The sequence below is a fragment of the Cucurbita pepo genome, chromosome LG05 (assembly GCF_002806865.2).
Source record: "Cucurbita pepo subsp. pepo cultivar mu-cu-16 chromosome LG05, ASM280686v2, whole genome shotgun sequence".
Lineage (NCBI taxonomy): Eukaryota > Viridiplantae > Streptophyta > Magnoliopsida > Cucurbitales > Cucurbitaceae > Cucurbita > Cucurbita pepo.
In genome coordinates this window covers 1,407,398-1,434,019 of record NC_036642.1, presented here as the reverse complement: position 1 = coordinate 1,434,019, position 26,622 = coordinate 1,407,398, and the positions used below count along the sequence as shown (strand labels likewise).

The window sequence follows — 26,622 nt, the reverse complement described above, 5'->3', positions numbered from 1 at the left end:
AAGAGAGGGAGAGGGAGAGAGTTTACTAAGCTTAAATTATTTATCATTATAATACAAAAGTTTAATGGGTAGGATAACAAAAAAATATATATATTTATGAAATTTTAAAAATTTTGTGATGGAGTTAATCAAATTGATTAATTAATTTTTTAAAATTTTTTTGTTCCTATTTCAATTAAATCTTTATTTCTCTAATAAAATTCTGCCCTAAAATTTAAAAGGTGATTTTTTTATTTTTTAAAAGAACAATTTAATGATGATATTAACGTCTATTTTCTTCGAATTTTAAAGCATAAACCATGATGATTTAGACAACTAACATTTATAATTGGCCAGTTTTATTTTAAGAGAACTATTCAAATGTTTCCAATTATTTAATTGGAGAGAAAGTATCCACCAGTACAAAATTGATAAGAGCAAGAGAGGGAGAGGGAGAGGGAGAGAGTTTACTAAGCTTAAATTATTTAAAATTGGATACAAAATTGTAAATATAAACTTAAAATATAATTGTGCGACCTTGACAATGATTATCAGATCACATATATTTATATAATATAGTTTTTTAAGTTCATGATTATCAGATCATGAAGGAATAAAAAATATGAGGAAATAATAATAATGTAATGGACAATAAATTCAAGAAAGATCCAAAATATTTTATTTACAAAAATATAAAAATGCTCCAAAATGTTAAAAATGTTTAAATACATAATTTTGAATTTTACTACCAAAGACGTAATTCAGAATATATTGACGTGGAATTCATGTAATAATGATCTGTGATGAATGATTGGTATTTGAGATTGATATTGTTCATAGTGCTCATAACATCATGTGGAATTGATAGCTTATGCTCCATATGGGCTTGCCATTCACTTCCGTATATGTTTCATTTTCCATGCCCAACAGCCACACATGGTGCCCCTCTTCGTACATTATTCATTTACTCATATTAACTTTATATTTAATAGATTTGTTAAGTTTATATGAACGATATTTCTTAAGCTAAAGGTTTACGAATATGATGTGGCAAGTGCTGACATGTATAATCGACACGAGTGACAGGTGAAGTTGAAGCATATACACTTATGCTGCTCGGCCTCCATCACTAGAAAATTGGATGGTCACAAACCGCCCTCTACATCTCTCCTTCGTCTCTTTTTTAGATTTTTTTTTTAAAGGTTTCATCTCTTATTTGTCTAAGCCATGTGAGAGAATTTTAGTCGCAAGAAATCTGCTTTTACTTGTTTATCTGTTGGATTATGATGGGTTTATTTATGGGATTTGTGCAGAGATTTATGGTTTGTTTGTTGTTGTTGTTTGATTGATTAGAAGTGGAGAAGAAGTCAGACAAAGTATTTCAACCAAAGAAAGCATCCATCAGCTCACACGAACTTATACAGTAATGTATGGGTCATCCAACTGCCAAGAACCCATCTCAGATCATCCACTGCTTACCCTACAACTCAAGCTGAAATGGTGAATTGCAGATTACCAGGTTGGTTTTGAAACAAATAGACTGCATTTTCAACCCTTCCTCTGTTTCTGCAAAAACCAATTTGTTTCCTTTTTTATATTGAAAAAAGGGTTCAAGTTCAAATATATATTTTGAAGGGTTGCCTTACCTGTCAATAAAGTGTTAGCCCATATTTCTTTTTGTTTCTTATCTCTCATGTTTTTCATCGGTCTAGTGTGTGTTCTTGGACAATGCTAACATTANAAGGGTTCAAGTTCAAATATTTATTTTGAAGGGTTGCCTTACCTGTCAATAACATATTTCTTTTTGTTTCTCATCTCTCATGTTTTTCATCTTGATCGAGTATGTTTTTCATCGGGTCGAGTGTGTGTTCTTCGGCAATGCTAACATTAAGAATCTTGAAGAAATAGATTCAAATTATGATGGTCACTTAAAATTTAATTTTCTATAAGATTACATGACAACTAAATACAAGTTACTCCGACATTTAAATTTGATTCTTATTGTATTATAAATTGAATTTTTATCTAATAAAACTTCGTAATAGTCTCCTAATATAATAAAACTATCAAGTCCCTATGATTAAAAAGACTAATTTTTTTTAGATTTTTATCCAACAGATACTAAATCTAGTATTTAAAAACATAAAAACTAAATTTTAATTTTCACATTTATAATTTAGCGGGAAAATAAAGATTTAAAAATAAAAATTTCACAACATTATCCATCCACCTGATGCATTATATGATATTTTTCATCACTCAATAATAAAAAATTTGATATTGATATGGTTAAATTTACCATAACCATTAGCATTCAATTTGTTTTTGTTAAAAAAAAAAAAAAAAAAAAAAAAAAAAAAAAAAAAAAAAAAAAAAAAAAAAANTATCTTATAATAATTTTTTCACCACTTAATGTTGAACCGTTAAACCAAAATCTACCCATTTTTCTTTTATTTTTTAAATAAAAATAAATAAATAAAAGAAATGGGGTTGGGAACTGGTGAGCTTCTCTATGGAAATCTTTGTTTGTTCAACTTCTACATTATTTTTCTTGCCATCTCCCTCTAATTAGTGATGTAATCATCATAATTCATACCTTCATTTCTCTTCCATCATCTTCGTAATTCTCAACTTTAACTAATTATAATTAAACGAAAAATAGATTGAATACTTTAAAATTAAATGGATATTGGAGGCGAAACATCATACTCACCTTTTCATTGATTATTTGTTTTGACTTTTGATTTTTGATGCAGAAATGTTTCGTTTTAATCTTTTGAATTAGGTAGTAGTTATCACAAAAGTGAGTATAGGTTGAGATTAACCTTAGGGTTGGCCACACGTGAGGTTGGACATGTACCCAACATGTTCTTCATTAAGATGAATTTAGTCTAACTATCGAAAATAGGGAAGATTATACACACTCTTTGTCTGTTGGGACAAAATAAGTCCAACTAAATCTAAACTTTCGTTAATTATGTCTTTAAATTTGAACAAAAAATACAAGTCAATTCAACGATGGAACACTAGAAATTTAGCCATAAGGACGAGTGGCTAAAATAAAACAAGCATTAAAGTCTAAAAAAATCAATATATTTTCATTTGTATGTTTTAGAAACCATTATTAGTTGATTTAATAGTTAAATATAATTAAATAAATTGAAAAGGAAAGATTTAATAACAATTTTATTTGTTTATTAAAAAAGAAAATGGTTTGTTTACCAAATATTAACAAAAATATTAATAAATAAATCGCAAAATTGATCGGTGATATAGTCTTTTCCCTTTCCATCTCTCTTATGTCCCGATAACTGCCAAATAATATCACCATGTTTCCGTTTTTCCGTTATTACCTCTTCTTCTTCTACCTTCTCTCCTCTGTTTTTCTCTTTTCCTCTGTTTTTCCCGCCACAACTCCGCTGGACTTCACGACGGCGACTGCCGCCTTCGATGCCAGCAACAACTATGCCTGGAGAAACTTCGCTCGGTTCCTCGACGCCGGCGAGGGCAGCGAAGTGACCGGCATGTCGGAGCTGAAGAAGTATTTGAATCGATTCGGTTACCTTCCGGTTTCCCCTGAAAACAACTTCTCCGATTTCGTGGACGACCAATTCGTATCGGCGTTGATTCTGTACCAGAAGCGGTTAGGTTTATCAGTCACTGGAAAGCTCGATTCCGAAACGATCGCGAGCATCATGTCGCCTCGATGCGGAATGAGTGACCTAATTAAAATCAACGATGCAACAACGTCGACGATTCACTCAACGCGCCGATACGCGTTCTTCAACGGCCAGCCACGATGGATTCGAGCCTCGACGTTAACCTACGCTCTCTCACCAGACTACACAATCGAATACCTAACTTCATCGGAAATCCGTAACGTCGTCCGACGATCGTTCTCGCGGTGGTCCGCGGTGATTCCGCTGAACTTCACCGAGTCGTTAGACTACGAATCGTCAGACATACGAATCGGATTCTACCAGGGCGATCACGGCGATGGAGAGGCGTTTGACGGAGTATTAGGCGTTTTAGCGCACGCGTTTTCGCCGGAAAACGGAAGGCTCCACCTGGACGCGGCAGAGAGGTGGGCGGTGGATTTCGAAAAGGAGAAATCGAAAGTGGCAGTGGATTTGGAATCGGTTGTGACGCATGAGATAGGGCACGTTCTTGGACTGGCTCACTCTGCGGTGAAGGAAGCAGTGATGTATCCGAGTCTGAGTCCGCGAGGGAAGAAGGTGGAGCTGAGGATGGATGACGTGGAAGGAGTCCAGGCTTTGTATGGTTCAAATCCCAATTTCAAATTGGATTCGTTTTTGGAATCTGAAAAGTCCACCAACACTGGATCTTCAAACACCACTAATTTCTTCTTCTTCTTTTTCTTCTCCTTCTTCATTTTCGTATGGTTTTAGCTTCTCTCTCTGTGAAATTTGTGAGACTAATTGATTAGAAACCAACCCAAAAGTATACCTCAATCAAATCAAATCCATCCGATTCNGTTCTCGCGGTGGTCCGCGGTGATTCCGCTGAACTTCACCGAGTCGTTAGACTACGAATCGTCAGACATACGAATCGGATTCTACCAGGGCGATCACGGCGATGGAGAGGCGTTTGACGGAGTATTAGGCGTTTTAGCGCACGCGTTTTCGCCGGAAAACGGAAGGCTCCACCTGGACGCGGCAGAGAGGTGGGCGGTGGATTTCGAAAAGGAGAAATCGAAAGTGGCAGTGGATTTGGAATCGGTTGTGACGCATGAGATAGGGCACGTTCTTGGACTGGCTCACTCTGCGGTGAAGGAAGCAGTGATGTATCCGAGTCTGAGTCCGCGAGGGAAGAAGGTGGAGCTGAGGATGGATGACGTGGAAGGAGTCCAGGCTTTGTATGGTTCAAATCCCAATTTCAAATTGGATTCGTTTTTGGAATCTGAAAAGTCCACCAACACTGGATCTTCAAACACCACTAATTTCTTCTTCTTCTTTTTCTTCTCCTTCTTCATTTTCGTATGGTTTTAGCTTCTCTCCCTATGAAATTTGTGAGACTAATTGATTAGAAACCAACCCACAAGTATACCTCAATCAAATCAAATCCATCCAATTCAACTCGACCGTCCATTTTAGATATTTTTGTTAGTTTTATAGTTATAAAACTGGGATATTCGAATTTTTAATTCTTACCTTTTACTTAAAAAGCATGTTTTACTTAAAAAGCATGTTTTTATGATGCAGGTCATTAATAACATAACTCTAAGGTTTAATAACTAAGTATGAATATTAGAATTTGAGATGTTCTACGGGACCTGTTTCGAATGGAGAGGAGATTCCTCATTGGATAAATTGGATCGGGGACAAGATTATATTTTCTGTCTTTACCTCGCCTAATTCCCTCTATCTCTGCTCCATTTTAATATAAATATATTTTTAATACATATTAAATAAATAAATACATATTAGTGGGTTACGGGACTCTTATTATAATATTTAAATTAAACATAATGGTAAAAAAATTATCTTCTAATATTAAATTTTAAAATTTTAAAAATTATAGGTCTGCTTTCAAAGGATTCTTTTACAATAAGGGTTATATTAAAAAAATTAAAAAAATTAAAAAAAATATTTTTAAAAAGATAATAAATAAAAATATAATTGTCAACTCGGAACGAATATTGATATATAAAGCACACAACTACTATTAAATATGTTCGCTCATAATGTTATATATTCCAATTTAGATAGGATTATTTTTAGTAACCCATAAATTCACAATAATGAGCTGATCAAAACGATTTTTCAGCCTAATTAATCAATCACTAATTTTAAAATGCTAAAAAGTACACCTGGACTTACTTTTTTTTTTTGTTAAAAAAATATTTATTTCATTTTTTAAAATACATGATAAATAATATAACTGTCGACGGGGAAAAAAAAAAAAGAAAAAAAGTGAGATTATTTGACATTTTTTACAAAAATATTTATTTTTTTTTTTTTTTTTGTTAAAAAAATCTTTATTTCATTTTTTTAAATACATGATAAATAATATAACTGTCGACGGGAATTCTAAGTACTAAAAATTAAAAAAAAAAATAAAAATAAATAAAAATAAAAAGAAAAGAAAAAAGTGAGATTATTTGACATTTTTTACAAAAATATTTACAAAATTAATATTTATAATATAGAATTTAGAACTTCAACCTATTTTTATTTCATTTTTGGCTGGAAGATGAGAATCCCGCGCGTTTAAGATTCTGGTGCAGTTCCGTTCCTCCACGATCGCTCTCGATTCCGCTTCGGAATCGTCATCGTCTTCAATTCTCTGATGGCTTCTTCAACCTGCAATTGCAGCAGCTTGCATTGCTTGTTTCGGTAAGATCCGCTACAAAATTCGACTCTGTTCTAAGCTTTCCTTTAATTACTGAATCTTCCGAGTTCACTCCCGATTCTCGCAAAACCTAAAGATTCTTCCGATTCTTTCTGAAAACTCTCCTTTACCAGGTCTCTCTCTTTTTCTTTCTCTCCTTCTGTCTTTACTTTGTTTATATGTGTTTATGCGCCTTAGAAGATTTAGTTTCACTTGCTGTTTTCTATCTGTTTCTTCCTCATTTAGAAGAAAGTGTGGTAATATCTTTAAAAGATTAAGATAGTGGAATTTGGAAGCTCTCGGNATTTAGTTTCACTTGCTGGTTTCTATCTGTTTCTTCCTTGCATTTAGAAGAAAGTGTGGTAATATCTTTAAAAGATTAAGATAGTGGAATTTGGAAGCTCTCGGACAGGGTTTTATTTTCCCCAACTAATTTTCAGCCGTTGAAAATTGATTCAATTATTGATTTGAAAGTTAATTCTGTGCCGTTGCATGAAGAGTGCAATTGGAGATTAGAAGTGAGATTACGGTACTTTCTAATTTTGAATGGTCAAAACGTGTGAATGCTTCGGTGGATTAAATTTGCTAAAATTGATAACTAAGCTTAAAGGATATGTAGAACTGGATTTTTGAAACGGCAGAAGACATAACTGTCAAATGAGAGATGTTTCTAAATATAATCAACCAAAAGGACTGGAGAAAATATAGCACCCGAAAAATCCGAGTTGATTAGAGATGGAGAAGGAATTTAGGCTGTAAATTTCTTATCAAGGACCGAGTTATATATAGATAGAGGAAGAACAGCAGCTAATAATCTAATCTTGTTTTTTAAAATTTAATGCGCGGAATATTCTCTGCTCTTTTTCTTTTACTTATTTTCTNTCAAGGACCGAGTTATATATAGATAGAGGAAGAACAGCAGCTAATAATCTAATCTTGTTTTTTAAAATTTATTGCGCGGAATATTCTCTGCTCTTTTTCTTTTACTTATTTTCTTCCGGAGGACGACGGAGATCGGTAATCTGATTCCGTTTAAGCGCGGCGGTGAGGAGCAGAAGCACAGGAGAGAAGATTAACAGAGACTCCAAAATCAAACCACATAGATTCTTACTGGAGTTCAATCGGTGGCCAGAATTAGAGTTCCGCCGCTTGCAGGACGAGCTCACACGGACGGTGGTGGCGCCGAATCGTACGGCAATAATAGAGTGCAGATTCAATCAACGAGAATGTCCTCGGAAAAAGCAGGGAAGAGAAAAGGAAAATTAGTTTTTGTGTAAGATTATTTCTGGGAGAAAAGGAAAGAAAAGGAATCGAAGAGAAAATAATGAAGATTGGAGCGATGGAAGATGTGGCGATAATTGGAGGATTGATTTCAGTGCAGTTCATATACGCTGGAAACTCGGTATTGCTAAGTTATTTGATGTCGTTAGGGCTCAATCCTCTCAACATCGTCATTTATATTGCCTCTGCCACATTTCTATTTTTGGCTCCTCTGGCTGTTTGTTTTGAAAGGTCTTTCTCTCCTCTTCCTCCGACTCTCTCTTTATCTCGCTGATGACTTTGAATTGTGGGATTGAAGTTTGATGAATGATGTGCATACATACAGGAGCAATTGGCCCAAGAAATTGAGTTTCAAGTTGGTGCTTCAGCTTGTTCTGATCTCCTTTGGCGGGTACGCAGAAATATCTAGTTTTTTATCTTCTCATTTCTTGAGTTTTAGTTTCTCCTTTCTTAAAATTAGTTTCTACTGTTGATTGATTTTTAACTTTCCAAAAGAAATATAGCTTTTTATTAATAATTTTTTTGAAGTTAGAACAACTTCATATTTCATTTACAGGAATCACACGATAAACTAGTCTTTTAAATTTAATTATTCAGACATATTTTTAATCAACTTTTGTTTTGAAAAATGATTATTTCTTATGGAAGCCAATTTCCAACAAGCTATAAGTTTCTCGTTTTATTTTCATACATATATTCCAAAATCACCACATTTCTTCTTCTTCTTCTTCTTTTATTTATTTATTTTGTATGTTTCCCTTCCTAATTTAATCATCCAAGTTCTTTAGACTCGCAAATTCATGAAGCCAACCATGATAAGAATTTAAAACCGCTTTTGGGGGCAACATGGAAAAGTTATTCCCAAAAAAAAAAACATAAAAGAATTTTGTTTCAGAAGGAATACCATTCAATTTAAATTTCATTAACATAATTAAATTCCACGTGTTAAAATCAAATTAGCTCCATATTGATGTTTTTCAGAGACAATTCTTTCTTTGAATCGCCAATCTAAGTTTTTAATACATTTTGTTTTGTATTTTATCTTCGAAGTTTATGAAAGTCAAATGGTTTGTTTTAAACTGTAACAAAGGCTAACCAAATAATTCACATTTTAACGACCTCGATGGCTTAGAGTTCCAACATTTTAATAAGTTTCACGGCCATAAAATTGATTCTTTTCTGATTTATTTGGTACTTTGGTTTTTTCAAGGGTAACTTTGTTCCAAACTCTGCTATTAGAAGGGATAAAGCTGACTTCTCCAGCCATGGCAACTGCCATGCCAAACATTGCTCCTGGTCTCATCTTTATCATTGCCTGGTGTTTTAGGTATCCAATACTTTACTTTAGACATCCCAACGATAGAACAGAATTTGTTTGCACTTACAGAACAATTAAACCGAATCAAAGGTCTACATGGTCGGTTTTCTATTAATTTTGTGATATTTACTTGCAATCGTCTTTGCAGATTAGAGAGAGTCAAACTTGGTTGTCTGTACAGCAAAGTTAAGATTTTAGGGACATTGCTTTGTGTAGTGGGCGCCATCATAATGAGCATACTGCACAGCACCATCACGATACCGGCAAAAGAGCAGCTAATTTTTCTTCCTTCATCTGTACTCTTCAATAAGGAAAAGTTTATTGGTTGTTTGTATCTCATGATGGCGGTCTTCGTATTATCAAGCAATGTTGTATTGCAGGTAATTGTGCTTCGAAATTGAGACATTACGTGATGATGGAAATGAAGCAATCCTAGTTTTTTATACTGTATATTGCAGGCTACAGCCCTTGGTGAATTACCCGCTCCAATGTCGTTGAGTGCTGTAACTTCGTTCATTGGAGTATTAACGACTGCAGTTGTACAATTACTGAAGAATCATAAGTTAGAAACCGAATGGTCAACTGTCAACATGAAGGATTTACTCTGCTACTCTCTATTGGTAAATTAAACCATCTTTTAAAATATTCATGCTAAATCATTTGCTTCTGGTGGGCGTTGTTGCATGCTTGGTAAAATTGTTGAACAGCTTTCATAAGTATCATTTGCAAAATGCAAAAGGAAAGGAGTGTTTGGACTGGAAAACTTGTAATTAAGATAATTCTGTAGGCTGTTTCAGAATCTTTTATGCAAATAAATACGAAATAGAAACTGATGAATGGATGGATGGATGAATATAGGGAGGAATAGTGAGCGGTATAAGCTTGAGCTTCAACGGGTGGGCAATGAAGAAAAGAGGGCCAGTTTTGGTGTCAATTTTCAGTCCTATTGGAACAGTTTTCTCTGTCATTCTCTCTGTCTTCACCTTAGGAGACACTATTTCCATTGGAAGGTACGTTAGATAGCAACTTTTCTTCTAATCATTTTCTGACTCTGTTGATCTGCTGTGTGCTGCTCTATTTGCCTTTGGATGTTCTCAGTTTTTCTTTACACGCGCACACAAAAACCCCCTGTTTTTTTTTTTTTTTTTTTTTTTTTTTTTTTTTTTTTTTTTTTTTTTTTNACATAATTATTTATATGGGAATTAAAACTTTTATTTATTTATTATTATTATTGTTATTTTGAGTGTAAAAAAGAACCAAAAACTGATGATTAGACATTTGAAAAGAACAATAAAAAGGAAAGCTGTCAAACAGGTATCTGAGTTGGGTATTAAAAGTGGGGTTTGATTCTTGTGGGTGCAGCCTTGCTGGTATGTTCTTGATGTTCTGTGGGCTCTACTTTGTGCTTTGGGCCAAAGGAAAAGAAGGTTACTGTGATGGGAGTGGCTATCAAAGTGATGACTTTGATATTGAGAAACCTTTACTCTCTTGAACTTTGTAGGTGTATCTGCCACTTCCTTTATCCTATATGGGGAAATTATAATGGTAAGTGGACATTAAAAAACTAAAGATGAAAAACTATATTTTAGGTTGAGCGTCAGTAAATTGTTTGTAACGGTTAGGTTTTACTGTTTGGGGTGGGACACAATACTTTGATTGGCAAGAACTAGATTGCAAGTCAAGAATTTCATTAGTACCAAAAGTTTGTTAAAAAAGAATGTGTATATATGTATATTATATGACTGACTGTAATTATTAGTAAATTGATTGGTCGGTTTGGATTGATCTTTTACTCCGTTTGTAATTTGTTTACTGGTGTTTTATTGATTTTCTCTTCAAAATCAAGCTTATACGGCTATATGCCTTTGGAAAAAGTGAAAGGGAACTCCAAAACAAAGATTCCGAAGGCNTGTATATTATATGACTGACTGTAATTATTAGTAAATTGATTGGTCGGTTTGGATTGATCTTTTACTCCGTTTGTAATTTGTTTACTGGTGTTTTATTGATTTTCTCTTCAAAATCAAGCTTATACGACTATATGCCTTTGGAAAAAGTGAAAGGGAACTCCAAAACAAAGATTCCGAAGGCATCGAAGATGTTGGCTTTATTCCTACTTTTCACCGTCTTTGTGAATCTTTGAANCGTCGAAGATGGTGGCTTTATTCCTACTTTTCACCGTCTTTGTGAATCTTTGAAAGAAGGGATTCTTTTTGTTACTTTTTGGGAATAATTCTTCCTTTGTTAATGTGTTTTCTTAGCCCTCGCTTCTTCATACTTCAACAATTCAAGAGAAATGATATAAGTTTCTAATTTTATAAATTTGAAATTATAAAATGTACTTTTGAATAATAATTTTGTGCAAATTCAAAATGTCCAATTATTTAGGCGTCAATATGCATATTTAGGCTAGGAGACCGAAATTTGAGTTGATAACATTTAGGTTAGTCATTTGGTAGCATACTAAGAATGATGTGACACTTTTTTTTTCTCCTTTTTTAGTTACTAAAATATATATATAAAAAAAAAAATGGTTTTCTCCCTCCCTCCCTCCCAACCATCTCCGTGTCATGGCTATCAGAGGTGTTCTTCCATAGCCGAAATTCGAAATGTAGGAGGGTAGAGAATAAAGCAAAGAAAGGAAGAGGAAGAGAAATGTAAAAAGAAGGGAAGCAACAAAACAAAGCAGCCTTTTGTGGGAAAGACAAAGAAGAAGAGATTGAATTCAATCCATCCATCCATCTTGAAATGACGACAATTTGATAATCAACCAAGAGAAACTCGCGAGGCTCACAGGGGGTTGAAAATGGGTTCCAACGGGAAAGAACAGATGGAATTGGGTGAATCCAATTGGAACCAAATTTGAAGCGAATAATAATAATAGTGGGAAAGGTGGGTTCCATGGAACTTCCCCCTCTTTTCTTCACCTTTTTCTCTACTATTTGATTCATTCACTTCCCATCTTTTCCATGGATTTTTTCTTTTGTAGTTTTGCTTTAAACTCTACCATCTTCTTTTAATAATTCTACAATAATGATCCTATCCTCTTCTATATTTTCCATATTTCATTTTAAAACTTCCATCCTATTTAATCTCTAAACTTTATCTAATTTTTATACTATGATCCTCTATATAATTATTGCCATTAACATTTAATGTGAATAAAATCATATGATAGAAAATTTAAAAGACTGCATAACGGGCATACTCTGATGTGTGGGCCCTCACGTTGGAGGAAAAGCCCACCTGCTCCCTCCCCTTTTATGGATCTCTACCTTTCCCCATCACCAAACCAACACATTGCTTTTTTCATCTGTTCATCACCATTCAAAAGCCTCTCTGTTTGCTCTTTTCTTTTTTTTCTTTTTTTTTTTTTATTTTTTTTTAACTTCAAAATTTGACCCTATCATTCTCTTTTTAGGGTTGAAGTTACTCTACTGTTATTGGTTAATATAACGTCAAATATGAATTTGACAATTAATTATCTTGATATTTTATTTTATATATGTGATGATTTGATCTATCCATTAGTAATATTTAAAAATAAAAATTTTAATCGACTTCAATAAATAATATTGAACTAATCAAATAAACGGAGCATTCCATGTGATAATATTAAGTGTTTATGTTGACATCACATCCATAATTTTAAAGCCACTCGTGTCCTTTTCTTCAAAGGGTACAATTATTTATTTCTAAAATTTAAATGTTTATAGTCAACTAATTTATTAAAAATATAACTAAGAACAAAATCAAATAAATTTGTAACTTAGATATGAAAGTGAATTTAGTTCTCAATTCCTTAATTAAAAGAATTGGAGGATTAAGAATTTATTATTTGAGTAATTAGCATTGAAAAATATATCACTTTAAAACTTCTAAATGATTAAATACGGCACCCTTATCCCTTATTGGAGAACAAAAAGCTATAGAAAATTATGACCAAATAAATAGAATTTTGTTTATACATGCATGGATTATTTTATTTATTATTATTATTATTATTATTTAAATTAAAAAAAAAAAAGAAAAAAAAAAAAGAAAATGAGAATGGCCATNCATGGGACATCATTGTGCTAGCCATTATAGGTAACGCCGAGCCGATAAATATTCCTTATTTAAAAAATAAAAAAAAATAATTTAATTATGAGCCCCCCAAAAGTAGCATATTTGTAATAAGAGGCATGGAAGTGGACAAAATGTGGAATTTGTTGGGGGGTGGGGGTCGTAAAAGAAATAAAGAAAAGAAAAAGGGGTGTAATTACCGTGATGGGCAAGGTTTGCGTGTTACTTGTCCCTACTTTCCCATTCATTCTTCGTAACTTTCCTTAACCCTCTTGTCGTTTTGAAACCCAATTTGTTTCTTTTCTTTTTTATTTAATATTAATTAATCAATTCCATGTAACACTTTCCTTTATTTTATATAAAATTCCCTTTTTTAGATATTCAAAAACGCCTTTAATTAAAAAAAAAAAAACACTCCAAAAACACTTTTAAGTTAAAAAAAAATTAAAAAAATATATTTACCATTAATATCACATTTTAAAATTACTCACCAACTTCCTAAAATAACATTAAAATGTTTATGCGGTTTTTTTTTTCATATACTAGTACGTGTAGAATTAATGGATATTTTTTAGATTTTCTTTAAAATTTAGAAGGTATATTTATTAATATAGCCGATAATTAAAATATCAATTTTCTGTTTAAAAGAAAATGGGGGGAGAAGAGAATATTTAGAAAAAAGAAAAAAAAAAAAAAAAATTTATGGGAGGTGGTGAGTTTTGGTGGAGGAATGGTTGTGACCTACTCCTTTTAAGTTCCCAATCCATTCTGTAGTTTTCCTTCCCACAAAAACCACAATTCTCACTGTAAGCTCTTCATGCCCTCAAAAGATAAAAGCAAAAAAAGAAGCTTTGATTTGATCCATATGGACTCCCACAAATGCAAGCTCTGTTCTAGACTCTTCACCAATGGCAGAGCCTTAGGCGGCCATATGAAGGCCCACCTCACTGCAGCGCCGGCGCTACCACTCCCTCCCTCCAAGCCGCCCACCATCCACGTTGCCCTTCCTTTCTCCACATCCTCCTCCTCCGCCGCCGCCGACGACGACTCTCTCGAATCGGAACACAACCCAACGCTCTACGAGGTCAGAGAAAATCCCAACAGAGATTTCAGATTTTCAGATCCTGTTTTCGACATTGTTCTTCAAGACAGAGAGAGCGAGACCGAGTCCAAAAACCCCACTTGTAACAGATCCAAACGACGCCGGCAACCGCCTCTGGAGCTACCCGAACCTGCCAGCTCTGTTTCCTACACCTCGCCGGAGGAAGACCTGGCCATGTGCCTCATGATGCTCTCACGTGACCGTCGGATCCAAAATCAAAATCAAATTCCAAATCAATTTGAGAAGATTAGAGCGAAGAAGCCACTTAGAAGGAAGAAAAAGTGCCAGAAATGCACTAAACACTTCCGATCTTACAGAGCTCTGTTCAGCCATGAAAAAATCTGTCAATTAAAAACAGAGCTGGAAGAAGAAGAAGAAGAAGAAGAAGAAGAAGAAGAAGAAGAAGAAGAAGAACACGAACATTTCAAAAATGGGGGAAACAGAAGAAGAATCTTCAAATGCCCATTCTGTTTTAAGCTATTTGGGTCAGGTCAAGCACTTGGCGGGCACAAGAGATCCCATTTCGTGAGCTCGACAAATGGTGGAGTTAGTGTAAATAGCTCTGTTTCTTTAAAAGTGGAAATAAGTCTCATAGATCTCAACTTACCGGCTCCTCTCGAAGAAGATCATTACAGTGTTGTTTCTAATGCTTGACAAATTTGTTCATCATAATCTTTTTTTTTTTCTTTTCTTTTTTTTCGATGGGAGGAGGAAGAAGAAGAAGAAGAAGAAAACGACGACGTTTAGTGGAAGACTTAGTCTAATGGGGTCTGGTTTGAACTGAAACAGACTAATTATGGGACTTTTCTTTATTTCTGTTTTGTTTTGACCAGAAAGTGATGACGAAGACGATGATTAGGAAATTAGGTGGAAAAGTATATGACATTTAATAAAATACATTAAATTTCATAATACCTATAAATTAATTTGATTTTCCCCTTATTCCAAGTTAATGATCAAATAAAGTTTAAAATATAATCTATACATATATAATTTTGAAGGTTTAATTATTGAAGCGTTGGAAATAAAGAAAAAAGAAAAAAGAAATGGACAAGTTAATATTACAATTAATAAGAATTGACATAAGAAGGAAACATAATAAATGTCGGACCAATGGCTAATCTTATGTTTGCAACATAATTTAAGGACCACAGTTTTTGATGCAATATGCTCACCAACTTATGCCCCAAATTGACTTTTTAATGTCGTTTTAATCTTTTTATTATTATTATTATTTTCAATTTAACCAAATTTAAAACAAAACTGAATTGATGACGTGGCTCAAACTGAGCTGACACGCTTTTTAATTAATGAACAACCCAACATACACAGAACAAAAAAGCCAAATAAATAAATAAATAATTCCACGTGGATATTTTTCCTTCCAATTTCCCTTTTTGGTCAACCTAATGCATCTATTCAGGCTTTTCTTTTTCTTTCCTCTTTTCTGTACTTTCTTATTTCCAATTTTACCCTCATTCTTATTATTTGATATTTTATAAGATACTCTACTTGGGAGTCCTATCGAAGGTCCGGCGCGAGGGAAGCCCTAGCAGTGCCAACTGCCAAAATTCCGCAGGTTTCAAAATAATCTTTTCACTTTTTTTTAAAGAGAATTGTGTTTGGATATACATTTTTTAATGTTTCTACTGGAATTTGTCGAGCCCTCAGCGATCACCGAAGTTTTGCCCCCAAAAGCTCTGGATTCGCCGATCAATTTACAGTTACGGTAAAGTTGGAGCATCATACACGGTGCACGAACAATCCTGCAAAGTTCACGGAGCATCTGCAATTCGTTGAAAGTAAAAAATATGATGCGTCAATAGATACAATGGCAGCTATGGCAGGCCAACCAGCGCACCATCAACCAACTACGGTGGAGGAAGTTAGAACACTTTGGATAGGGGATTTGCAGTACTGGGTCGATGAGTCTTACCTTAATTCTTGCTTCGCTCACACTGGCGAGGTTCGTTCGTTTGTTTCTTCTTTAATTTTGCGCGCTTTTGTGTTTATCATAATACTTTTAATCGATAAATTTTCAAGTGGTTTTCGACTTTTTGTTATCGTAGTGCAATATGTAATTATTATATGGGTCTGAATTGGTTAGTTTTCTTCTGGTCTTGGAAGTGAATTTGGGTGCATAAAATTAAAATTAGAATGTGTTTGTATTTTGTTCTATTGCTGTGAGAAATGAGGCACGCGGAGGGCCTTTCTATGACCTTTCATGCCACCGAATGGGGATGAATTGAATGCTTGAGAGCCGTGGTAGTGGAAATCACAGTGTATAAAATTATAGTTAATTTCTAGTAGTTGTTATATTATAATGGCTCATACAAGTTTATTCTTGAATCTTGATGTCTAGTGGTAGTTTTTTTGTTATTGTATTTGAGTCAGAGCTTAGTTGCTTATTTTTTATACAGGTTATGTCAATTAAAATCATTCGCAATAAGATCACTGGCCAGCCTGAGGGTTATGGGTTTGTAGAGTTTGTTTCTCATGCAGCAGCAGAAAGAATTTTGCAGACGTACAATGGTTCTCAGATGCCCGGAACTGAGCAAACTTTCAGGTTGAATTGGGCATCTTTTGGAATTGGAGAAAGGCGCCCTGACGCTGGCCCTGAGCACTCTATTTTTGTTGGGGATTTGGCTCCTGATGTTACAGATTATCTGTTGCAGGAGACCTTTAGAGTGCAGTATCCATCTGTTAGGGGTGCTAAAGTTGTGACTGATCCAAACACCGGACGTTCAAAGGGATATGGGTTTGTTAAATTTGCTGATGAAAATGAAAGGAATCGAGCTATGTCAGAAATGAATGGTGTTTATTGCTCAACTAGGCCTATGCGTATTAGTGCAGCAACACCCAAAAAGACCATTGGTGTTCAGCAGCAATATAGTCTAGGTAAAGGTAAAGGCAATATAGTCATTTCTCACGCTTTCTAATATTCGTGACCCATATGGAGTGAGTATAAGCTTTTTAAGCATTCATCCAAGTTTCTAGTCTGGTTCATATCTGTGCCAGTGGTCATAGTTATGAAGATGTTTGGCTCTAAAATTTGAATTTCACCTCTGTTAATGAAAGTTATCATTTTTTTTTTGCATCAGTAAACCTAAAGCTAGGAGTTCAATATGTACAAATGATTTTTCTGAAATTTTTGTAGATATTATCCATATTAGTGTTCTTAGATTTAAGATAAAAACTTATAAAGTTAATAGTTATGTATTTTGAATGTATATGTCAAAATATATTCTATTCCTTGATGATTTTTTTTTGAATAAACAAGTAATTCAGCTGAATTACGAATGAGATAGAATTCATTGTTGTTATTACCTTCTTTCGCTTAAAGAGAAAATCTTAGGAGGGGATGGTAATTTACTATTTATAAGCTCAATACTGACCTTACTTGAACACGATCTATTCTATAGGTTGTACAATTATGTCATTGGTGTCTAAAATCGTACTTACCTATGTGCCTCTTGTCTCAGCAATGTACCCAGTTCCTGCCTACACTACACCCGTGCCTGTGCTTCCTGCAGATTATGATGCAAATAACACAACTGTAAGTGAAGGGGCAGTGTTACTCTTTCCTGTTTCTATGCTTGTCTCTCACTACATTGTTCTTTATGCAGATCTTTGTTGGTAACTTGGATCCTAATATTACAGAGGAGGAGTTGAAGCAAACTTTTTTGCAGTTTGGTGAGATTGTTTATGCAAAAATTCCTGCTGGGAAAGGCTGTGGTTTTGTACAGTTTGGTACGAGGTATGCTTAGGCACGATTAATTTTATTGATTTAAGTTGAGTAAATTGCACCTCTCCTTGCTCCTGATCCAATGCCTTGAAAGAAGGCTCCGAATAAAAATGGTCTTAAGTGGGAGACAAAATTCTTGTGGAATAGAAGGAAAATTCTTGTGTATGCAGGATATATTAGCTATTTCTTTTTTTTCACCATGAACATTTGGATTTGGATTAAATATGTTCTCCAAATTGTGTCCATGCAGACCTTCAGCTGAAGAAGCCATCCAAAAGATGCAAGGAAAGGTAATCGGTCAGCAAGTGGTTCGTACTTCTTGGGGTAGAAATCCGGCTATCAAGCAGGTAATTCATATTCTATAGAGACATCTACAAAGCTATACCAGACACAATCATTGACTAATTCTATTTTTTGAAGGACTTCGAATTTTCCATGTTTTCTGTAATCCCCTTGTTCATGGATGTTTTCTGTTAGCAAGTTCTCACAATATCCTGTATAAGGCTCATCATAGTGAACCAGAGTTCTCTGTATTGAGTAGACTTTGAGTTTGATGAAATGGTGATGGATTTTTAGGACTTGGCTACTTGGGGTCAGCAAGTTGATCCAAACCAGTGGAGCGCTTACTATGGTGGCTATGGTGGAGCTTATGATGCTTATGGATATGGAGTCGTACAAGATCCATCTTTATATGCTTATGGTGCATATTCGGGTTATACCTCGTATCCTCAACCGGTACGTTTCATCAGAATAAAATGAGCGGGAATCAAGAGCATATATTTATAGAAAAAAAGTTGTTCTATTCAGAAAATTGATTGCCTTTTCTGATCTTGGAACTATTTATTTGAACTCTTTTCTTTTAGGTTGATGGTGTACAAGATTTGGCCGCTGTAGCTGGTGCTGTTCCTGCTGTGGAACAGTCAGAGGAATGGAATGATACGCTGGATACACCAGATGTTGAGTTGTAAGTTTCTCTCGTCTGCCCCTCTGGAGATAAAAGATTGCAAATTAACAAGTCTCATTATATGAACTTGCATTGACATCAGATCGTTAATTGGCAGTTTAAATTACGCATACCTTTCCAAACATGAAAGCGCCATTTTAGGCTGGCCCTTATGGTTGACCACCTCTTCACTGGTTAAGCAAACGTGAAGTTGATGAATCTTCTTGGTCGTGGTCCGCGATCATTAGGCTGTCAATGCCTGACCATACTTGGGTCAATGATACCGTACATCATACTGTTGCCCGTGCCCTTCAGAGTACAGTGAGTTGTTTAATTTAATAATTTGTTCTTCTCTATAGGAACGAGGTTGTCGGGGTTAGGCGCTTGAATGCTCTATATATAATGATGATCTGCTATTTTGAAATGAAGTTTTCATACCAGGAGAACATTTGGTGTGATATGTATCTTGTACCTTGTTCCATATTCATATTGTTAACTGATTTATGTTCGGAATGGAGTGGAGAATTCCCGTTTAAACAGGGAATAGGAACATTATAATAAACCTTAAATAGTGTTGGTTTAAAGATTATGGCAATACAAATTGAATGTATGGAATGTAATATAAATGTGTATGCATATAGTATTTGAGCTAAGCATCAGAGGGTGCAATCCAGTGCCTACCATTCACAAAGCTCTTGACAAGAAATGGATGGGCCTCTTCAAACTCCAACTCCCTGGCCCATGATACTCCCTTCACTTTGCTTGCTCCTGGCCCCCAGCATTTGTATGCTCCAAAAAATACCGTCCTGCTCCACTCACAGTCAGTAAATAAGTCTCAAATAGCCATTTAAAACAGTAATTTTCTAAAATTCACCATCTCCAATAAATAACCACTAATTGAAGAACAAAAGGAGTAATTTTACTTGTTTTTGTTGCTGACGTGGTCCCAGTCATCCCATCCACCGTGGGCCACCACGTCATCAAAGTAAGTATACGCGTAGACGATTCTAGAGTACTGGCCCATGGCCCGGCCCACGTATACAGGTCCTGAACCGGTAACCTTGCACCGGACGAAAGCAAACCCGGTCTTCTCGTCCGGCAAGTTTCTATCTTGTGCCGCTATAGAACCGAACCGAGTGGCGATGGAGTGCAGCTCACAATCCTACACCACATAAGAAAGACAAGAAACGCCGTCGTTTAAGTTCAAAACATATTATATTATAATAACTTTGGGCTTTGTGTTTAATGAAAAAGATAATTATTTTGCCGTCTAATGATTAAGTTGATTTTAGGAATAATATATATATATATATATATATATTTTTTAATAAATAGAGCTATTAAAATAAAATAGGATTTTTTTTTTCTTTTGTATTAGAAGAGATTTAAATTATATTTATTAAGAACAAAATAAATGTAAAAGGTAAAAAAATTATATTTTTGTAGTTGAAATGAAATAATTGGAGGAGGGTTTAATTAATTAAATGACCTTATACATGGAACGCCCATTTCCAAAGATAAAGTCTATGGAGCCTTCAATGTAGCATTCTTTGAAGTAATGGCGGCCGGCGTCATCACACAACGTATCTTGAGCACCGTAGAACCCGCACCCGGAAAAATAGGCTTTATCGCCGGATATACGGAACGCCGCCGCTTGCCACCCTTGCATTCCAGGCATCGGCGCCGGTGCTGTATTCTGCCCGTCACGTGAACCACATATCAAACACAAGCCGACAAAGTGAGAAAGAAGGAAGTTCACGTGCACCAAAGTTTGAAAGTTTGGTGGGGTATTACCCTGAAGCTGATGTTTCGGGCAGAGAAGTAATTAGCGAAAACTGTGACCGAGGCTGTTCTGTAGGTACGCAGCTGCTGCCCACTGGGATCTCGGTCACCTGCCCTGTCGTGCCATTCTATCACCGTCCTCTCTTTCCCCCCTCCTTCAAATGTTATGTACGGCTNCATTCCAGGCATCGGCGCCGGTGCTGTATTCTGCCCGTCACGTGAACCACATATCAAACACAAGCCGACAAAGTGAGAAAGAAGGAAGTTCACGTGCACCAAAGTTTGAAAGTTTGGTGGGGTATTACCCTGAAGCTGATGTTTCGGGCAGAGAAGTAATTAGCGAAAACTGTGACCGAGGCTGTTCTGTAGGTACGCAGCTGCTGCCCACTGGGATCTCGGTCACCTGCCCTGTCGTGCCATTCTATCACCGTCCTCTCTTTCCCCCCTCCTTCAAATGTTATGTACGGCTTCGTCACCGCCACCACCACCTTCTCCCTACACAAATAAACAATTCTACTTACCCTAATAACACGTGGCATTTTTAGCGTTTGAATTTATTCAGAATTTAACAGATAATGAAAAGAGTGTTTTTTAAAAAATTATGAGTTTGAGCAGCATTACACGTAATATCCGGGGCTGATTCGGATAACGGTGCTCACGGTGTTATAATCCGGGACTGCATTGACGGCGGCTTGGACAGTGAGGAAGTCGCCGGAGCCGTTACCGTCTACTTTGATCAGCCGATGGCCAGTCGGTCCGACCCACTTGTGGCGGCGGTGTGAGGCAGAGGGTGAAGAAATTGGTTGGGTTGTTGATAGAAGAAAGAAAGTGGAAATGGAAATGAAGAACAAAAATGAAATGACGAAGGATTCCATTTTTTTAGAAATGGGGAATTTCGGGAATGTTTAGGAATCAGAAATGTATAAATAACGGATTTATTTTTGTTTTTTTGTTTTTGTGTTTTTATAACGGTCATTTGTTTNTGTTGATAGAAGAAAGAAAGTGGAAATGGAAATGAAGAACAAAAATGAAATGACGAAGGATTCCATTTTTTTAGAAATGGGGAATTTCGGGAATGTTTAGGAATCAGAAATGTATAAATAACGGATTTATTTTTGTTTTTTTGTTTTTGTGTTTTTATAACGGTCATTTGTTTCACAGAGAGACGGAGACAGAGACAGAGACGTTTTCTCCCGCGGAAGCTACAGAATCATAGTCCGTTACATAAAGATTTTATTATTTATTTAATTTTCGGTGGAAATTATCTAGCTGCTAATTCTCTCTCTCTCTCTCTCTCTCTCTCTGTTTTTTTCACTTTATTGACTTTATGAGATTACATTGAATTAAAGAATCGATATTAAATGCCTAACAGACTGCTAAACAATAGATATTAAAATTACACAAGCACACGTAACATAGAACATAAAACAGTGAGACTGACGGGATAATTTTTGGCACGAAGTCACAGGTTAGAGGTGGGGGCGACACTTTTATCCCAGTGTTTCCTTCAAGTAAAGCATGGTGTGAAATCTCATATTGATTGAAGATGAGAATGAAACATTTCCTACAAGGGTATGGAAACCTCTCTAGTAGATGCGTTTTAAAACCGTGAGTTTAACAACGATATATAACAGGCCAAAACATACTATATCTGCTAGTAGTGAGCTTGTGTGTTGTAGATGATATCATAGCTAGGTACCGAGTAGTGTGCTAACAAGGACGTTGGCCCATAAGAGGAGTGGATTGTGATATTCCACATCGATTTGAGAGAACAACGAGAATTCCTTATAAGGGTGTAAAAATCTCTTCCTAACATATGAATTTTAAAATTGTGAGGCACACGACGATACGTAATTGGTTAAAGCGGGCACTATTTGTGACAACCACGGCAAGATTTTTTATGGTGCAAGTGCTAAAATAGAAAATAGTTAGAGTAAGACATGAGTATATAAGTAAAGAACGTTATCTCGTTGATATGATATTTTTTGGAGTAAGCACGAGATTTTATACTTAAAGTGTATAATATCATACAATTATGGAGATTCGTTACACGCTTGGAAGATTTTGAATTTTCTATTTCATTTATTTATATTTTTATGACAAGAGAGTGCAAAATATTTAATTTACAAGAAATCTTTTAAATTTTCTATTTCTACAACATTAAATTCTAATTATGCGAGAGAAGCTCAATGGGTGGGAAATAAAGCCCAATAAAGCTGGAAATGGGCCGGAGAAGCATAAAGGCCCATAATAAATGAGCGATTTGGCTAAATAAAGGGAAAGAAAGAGAGTTAGAAGGTTTGATTTGGGGCACGTGTTTTCCTCCACCCTCTCTTGTTCGCAACACGTTCGCCATTGTTGCCCCTCTCTTTTCTCGATCTGTTCGAAACTTGCTCTCAAGCAACAAGCTCATTTTCCAGATTCTTTTTTCTTTCTATAACCTCTTCAATTTCGTCTTTTTCCCCTTTTGTTCCTTCTTCACTCTTTCAACAATGAGTACGGGAGAACTCCTCAGCATCGAACCTCTCGAGCTCAAGTTTTCCTGTGAGTAGTTGTTGATTCTAGAGGGACTGATTTTCTTCTTGCGGATCTGTAATATTTTGAGGGATCTTTTTTGTTTTTTTGTTTTTTTGTTTTCGTTTCTTTGGTGCTTAATTTGTTTCTGTTTGTCTGTTTTTGGTTAGTCGAATTGAAGAAGCAGATCTCTTGTTCCCTTCAATTGTCTAACAAGACCGAGAGCTACGTTGCATTTAAGGTCTGTGTTTCCTTTCTCTCTATTTGAATCTTTTTGGGTTTTGATTCTATTTTTGTGATTTGTGTAATTCATCTTTTTTCGAGTGAAATGGTTTGGTGCTTGTAGTATGGAAGTGTTTTGGATTTTGAATTTAGGCGTGTGCACTTTTTTGTTCTTGCTGTTGTTGTTTCTTTTGTTTTTTTTTTTCTTGATGTATCTGTCTGGTGCCAGATCACGCCCTGAAACTAGTTAATTTCGTCAATTTTCAATTTGCTTGTGGGTGTTTTGGTGTTTATAATTCATTTTTTTATTGGCAAATTGAGCGAAGATTAAAGCTCGTATGATTACTTTGTCGACTTAGTATGAAGTTTATCTTTTTCTAGGTGAAAACTACGAACCCTAAAAAGTACTGCGTTCGCCCCAACACTGGAGTTGTCTCGCCAGGGTCAACATGCGATGTTATAGGTGCCAAATGCCAATATCAAATATTTTCCTTCTTCGATTTTAGTTTTCAGATGAGTTTTGTGGTTATTGAAACGGGTAGTACTTTGTTTTGTAGTCACCATGCAAGCCCAGAAAGAAGCTCCTGCTGATATGCAATGCAAAGACAAGTTCCTCCTTCAGAGTGTTAAAACCTTTGATGGCGCAACCGCAAAGGATATCAATGCAGAAATGGTATTTATACTGTGAATGTTCAAAGTTTGTAGTTAATTTTAGCATCTTACTTTTGTTTATGGGCGTGGGGTTTGCAGTTCAACAAGGAGGCTGGGCATGTGGTTGAGGAATGCAAATTGAAAGTCGTTTATTGTCCTCCAGCTCAGCCACCATCTCCAGTACCAGAAGGTTCTGAAGAAGGATCCTCTCCAAGAGGTTCCATTTCAGAGAATGGAAACTTTAATGATACCGAATTAAACACTGTGAGTAATCGGGTGTTGGGTTTTCTTTTCCCTTTTCTTTCATCTGCGCATTTAATTTATACATCTTCACCTTCTGTTTTCAGGCTACAAGGGGATATGTTGATCGGTCGGAGCCCCAGGATAAATCTGCAGAGGTAAAAAAGGGTGATTATTGGCTTGTATTGGCTTAAAGCTTATGTCTGCAGTTTACTGTGATTCTCTCTTTTGTTTTCTGCAACTCTGTGGATGTGTTCAAAAAAATTTCCTCCAAAGTGCCATCTCTGTTTTAAAATTTTTATAAGATAGAACTCAATGCTAAATTATGCCCTTGTGATTTGAGTGTTACTCTGAGCAGTAAACAATATAATTTGCTTTGGGCAGTATAATAATTGACGATACACTTGTGAAGTTTTGGGTGAGCTTGTTGTTTCCTGTTCTTGTTCTTGGGGCTGTTCACTTTCATTTGGTTGCCTATATTTTAAGCATCTTTTTCGTATTTTTAACCTTTACTGAATGCATTGAAATGCACAATTGGAGTTCTTAGTGTTAACCACTTAACATACACATGGATGTAACTTCCTTGGCATAATATGCGAATGGTTGAGGATTTACTTTCAGAATTTTGTTTAGGACTGCTGAGCACATGTTTTGTATAGATTTTTTTTTATAATGGTTAGCTTTCTTATATGATCTTTGATCATTTTCCTTCGAAAGAACATGCACTGTGGAGTAGATATAATCTCTTGTCCCCCAGTATTGCAATACTATCCCACCATGAGTTGACGGTTGGCTTGGCAGGGAAGAGTTTACTGTAAACTTGATTATTTTTGAGGTCGTAAATTCAAGCCATGAGCGTCACCTACCTTGGGTATTAAATATTTTACCTTTTTTCCAGTGCCAAATAAAGAGTTATGGTAGGATACATCCACTTGGAGAGAATCCCTTAAATATATATATACACGCATGCGCGCGCACACGCACACAAGGATGATGCTATATTCTTGTCTTGTTAATGTGCATTAAACTATTTCCAATGTTCCATAGCAAGTCGTTGATTCTGTTCTCTAAACTATGTTTAATGGCTTCAGTTCTGTTTGCTTGTTTGTTGAATGCGGTAAAGTTCTGCAAACTCTCTGTTTCTTAGCATCACCAACTAGCTAAATTTCCTTACACAGCTAATCAATCCTCTGTCTCTATGGCCAAAGATGCCTAAGCTAAGCTCAGGTCATGGTGTCTGCCGCTCTTTTAATAATAGACCAAAACTGTTTCAATCTTTCAAGATATACTTTGTTTTGAGCTCTTATAGGTGTCTGCCGATAGATTAGGCTTAAGATATTGGAGTTAATATGAGAATCTCTATCCCTTTTGCTTCGGAACTCCTTGTCAAAATCTAAAAAGTACCATTATTCATAGGTCCAACCACCTTTGGATCCCCTGTTCTCTCTTTTTTTTTACCTTCTGTTTGTGCAATGTTCTCAAACCTTTATCGTGGTTCTCAGTTATTTTTAAACCATTCAGCACCACACAGATGGTTTGATTGACTAAATCATGGCCACTGGAGCTATTTGTGTACATGTGTGTGTGTTTTTCGTTTCTGCATATGCTGTACTTTCTGCTTGTAGCAGTCTGCTTATTGACTACTTTAACATGTGCAGGCTAGAGCCCTCATAGCTAAACTTACAGAGGAAAAGAATAGTGCCCTCCAACAGAATAATAAACTTCGTCAGGAATTGGTAAGAGGGATGAATGGGTTTTATTACATGGGAAACATTGTCTTTACTATTGTGTTATACTTGAATAAATCTCCAAGTCTATTTACCTGAATACCTTTTTGAAGAATTACCCAAATAGAATATTTACTATTCTGAACTTTGTTTGTAAGGTTGCAAATCAGACTATGCTCAAATCTGATTCTTATTTTCTTGGAATACAAGAACACAAGAGCTACATTAGTTTCTGATGTGTTGGAGGTTTGAATTGTGCAGGAACTTTTGAAGCGCGATGGCAGGAAAAATGGCGGTGGTGTCTCCTTCCTGCTTGTCATATTAATTGGATTGATCGGAATCATGTTGGGCTATATTATTAAGAAGACTTGAGAAACTCATGGCAGCAAACTGGATTTATATCATTATATATTCTATGATGAAAGGAAGGGGGAACTACTAATGTTCAGTGGGTGGATCTGTAGCAAGTTTTAATTTGTTGGAAGTAGCAAATTGTTAGATGGTGTTCAAGGATTTGTAGTTACTGAATTTGCAAGGTAGCACACTCTTTCTGTAACTTAAAAGAGTTTTCTTTTTTTCCCCTATTTTTTTTTCTATTTTTTCTTCTCTGCTTCTCTTATCAACCAACTTGTTATATTTTGTGAAACTGTTGATTTAATAATTTTACATCCTCAATTGTTCAGCATTTCTATCACCGATTTT

At 35.4% G+C, this 26,622-nt stretch overlaps 7 protein-coding genes across 10 annotated transcripts; 6 read left to right on the top strand and 1 right to left on the bottom strand.

Moving 5' to 3' along the window:
* Positions 1 to 3,308: 3,308 nt before the first annotated feature.
* LOC111794829 (metalloendoproteinase 4-MMP-like) lies at positions 3,309 to 4,429 on the top strand. Its single transcript, XM_023676988.1, has one exon. The coding sequence runs from the start codon at positions 3,309 to 3,311 to the stop codon at positions 4,386 to 4,388; it is 1,080 nt and encodes a 359-aa protein (XP_023532756.1). The 3' UTR covers positions 4,389 to 4,429.
* Positions 4,430 to 4,463: 34 nt separating this feature from the next.
* Positions 4,464 to 4,988, top strand: LOC111794980 (metalloendoproteinase 4-MMP-like; the record flags this gene model as incomplete). The annotated part of the gene is made up of 1 exon (XM_023677200.1): positions 4,464 to 4,988. A coding segment is annotated over one exon (525 nt), but the record flags the coding sequence as incomplete, so codon positions are not given.
* A 1,163-nt stretch (positions 4,989 to 6,151) lies between these two features.
* Positions 6,152 to 10,712, top strand: LOC111794830 (WAT1-related protein At5g47470-like). 2 transcript variants are annotated; one of them, XM_023676990.1, is made up of 8 exons: positions 6,152 to 6,335; positions 7,334 to 7,842; positions 7,937 to 8,002; positions 8,822 to 8,938; positions 9,078 to 9,309; positions 9,388 to 9,549; positions 9,788 to 9,939; positions 10,292 to 10,712. In XM_023676990.1, the coding sequence occupies exons 2-8, from the start codon at positions 7,655 to 7,657 to the stop codon at positions 10,419 to 10,421; spliced, it is 1,047 nt and encodes a 348-aa protein (XP_023532758.1). In that variant the 5' UTR covers positions 6,152 to 6,335; positions 7,334 to 7,654; the 3' UTR covers positions 10,422 to 10,712. The 2 variants fall into 2 exon arrangements, with proteins under 2 accessions (XP_023532758.1, XP_023532757.1); XM_023676989.1 differs by lacking the exon at positions 6,152 to 6,335 and having other exon boundaries at positions 7,224 to 7,842.
* A 2,988-nt stretch (positions 10,713 to 13,700) lies between these two features.
* On the top strand, positions 13,701 to 14,797 carry LOC111794833 (zinc finger protein ZAT9-like). Its single transcript, XM_023676995.1, has one exon. It carries the CDS (start codon positions 13,812 to 13,814, stop codon positions 14,748 to 14,750), a length of 939 nt encoding a protein of 312 aa, XP_023532763.1. The 5' UTR covers positions 13,701 to 13,811; the 3' UTR covers positions 14,751 to 14,797.
* A 799-nt stretch (positions 14,798 to 15,596) lies between these two features.
* LOC111795238 (polyadenylate-binding protein RBP47B'-like) lies at positions 15,597 to 19,314 on the top strand. Of its 2 annotated transcripts, none has more exons than XM_023677538.1 (9): positions 15,597 to 15,675; positions 15,768 to 16,062; positions 16,517 to 16,994; positions 17,579 to 17,652; positions 17,723 to 17,853; positions 18,092 to 18,188; positions 18,418 to 18,576; positions 18,705 to 18,805; positions 18,903 to 19,314. In XM_023677538.1, the coding sequence occupies exons 2-9, from the start codon at positions 15,928 to 15,930 to the stop codon at positions 18,991 to 18,993; spliced, it is 1,266 nt and encodes a 421-aa protein (XP_023533306.1). In that variant the 5' UTR covers positions 15,597 to 15,675; positions 15,768 to 15,927; the 3' UTR covers positions 18,994 to 19,314. The 2 variants fall into 2 exon arrangements, with proteins under 2 accessions (XP_023533306.1, XP_023533305.1); XM_023677537.1 differs by having other exon boundaries at positions 16,517 to 17,000.
* Positions 19,315 to 19,331: 17 nt separating this feature from the next.
* On the bottom strand, positions 19,332 to 21,457 carry LOC111795239 (probable pectinesterase 68). Of its 2 annotated transcripts, XM_023677540.1 has the most exons (6): positions 21,188 to 21,457; positions 21,028 to 21,061; positions 20,579 to 20,734; positions 20,274 to 20,480; positions 19,708 to 19,946; positions 19,332 to 19,590 (listed from the first exon to the last, which is right to left on the bottom strand). In XM_023677540.1, exons 1-6 carry the CDS (start codon positions 21,439 to 21,441, stop codon positions 19,434 to 19,436), a joined length of 1,047 nt encoding a protein of 348 aa, XP_023533308.1. In that variant the 5' UTR covers positions 21,442 to 21,457; the 3' UTR covers positions 19,332 to 19,433. The 2 variants fall into 2 exon arrangements, with proteins under 2 accessions (XP_023533308.1, XP_023533307.1); XM_023677539.1 differs by lacking the exon at positions 20,579 to 20,734 and having other exon boundaries at positions 20,872 to 21,061.
* Positions 21,458 to 22,859: 1,402 nt separating this feature from the next.
* On the top strand, positions 22,860 to 26,609 carry LOC111795240 (vesicle-associated protein 1-2-like). The gene is made up of 8 exons (XM_023677541.1): positions 22,860 to 23,110; positions 23,251 to 23,321; positions 23,684 to 23,765; positions 23,860 to 23,975; positions 24,053 to 24,217; positions 24,301 to 24,351; positions 25,852 to 25,929; positions 26,182 to 26,609. The coding sequence occupies exons 1-8, from the start codon at positions 23,059 to 23,061 to the stop codon at positions 26,290 to 26,292; spliced, it is 726 nt and encodes a 241-aa protein (XP_023533309.1). The 5' UTR covers positions 22,860 to 23,058; the 3' UTR covers positions 26,293 to 26,609.
* Positions 26,610 to 26,622: the final 13 nt, after the last annotated feature.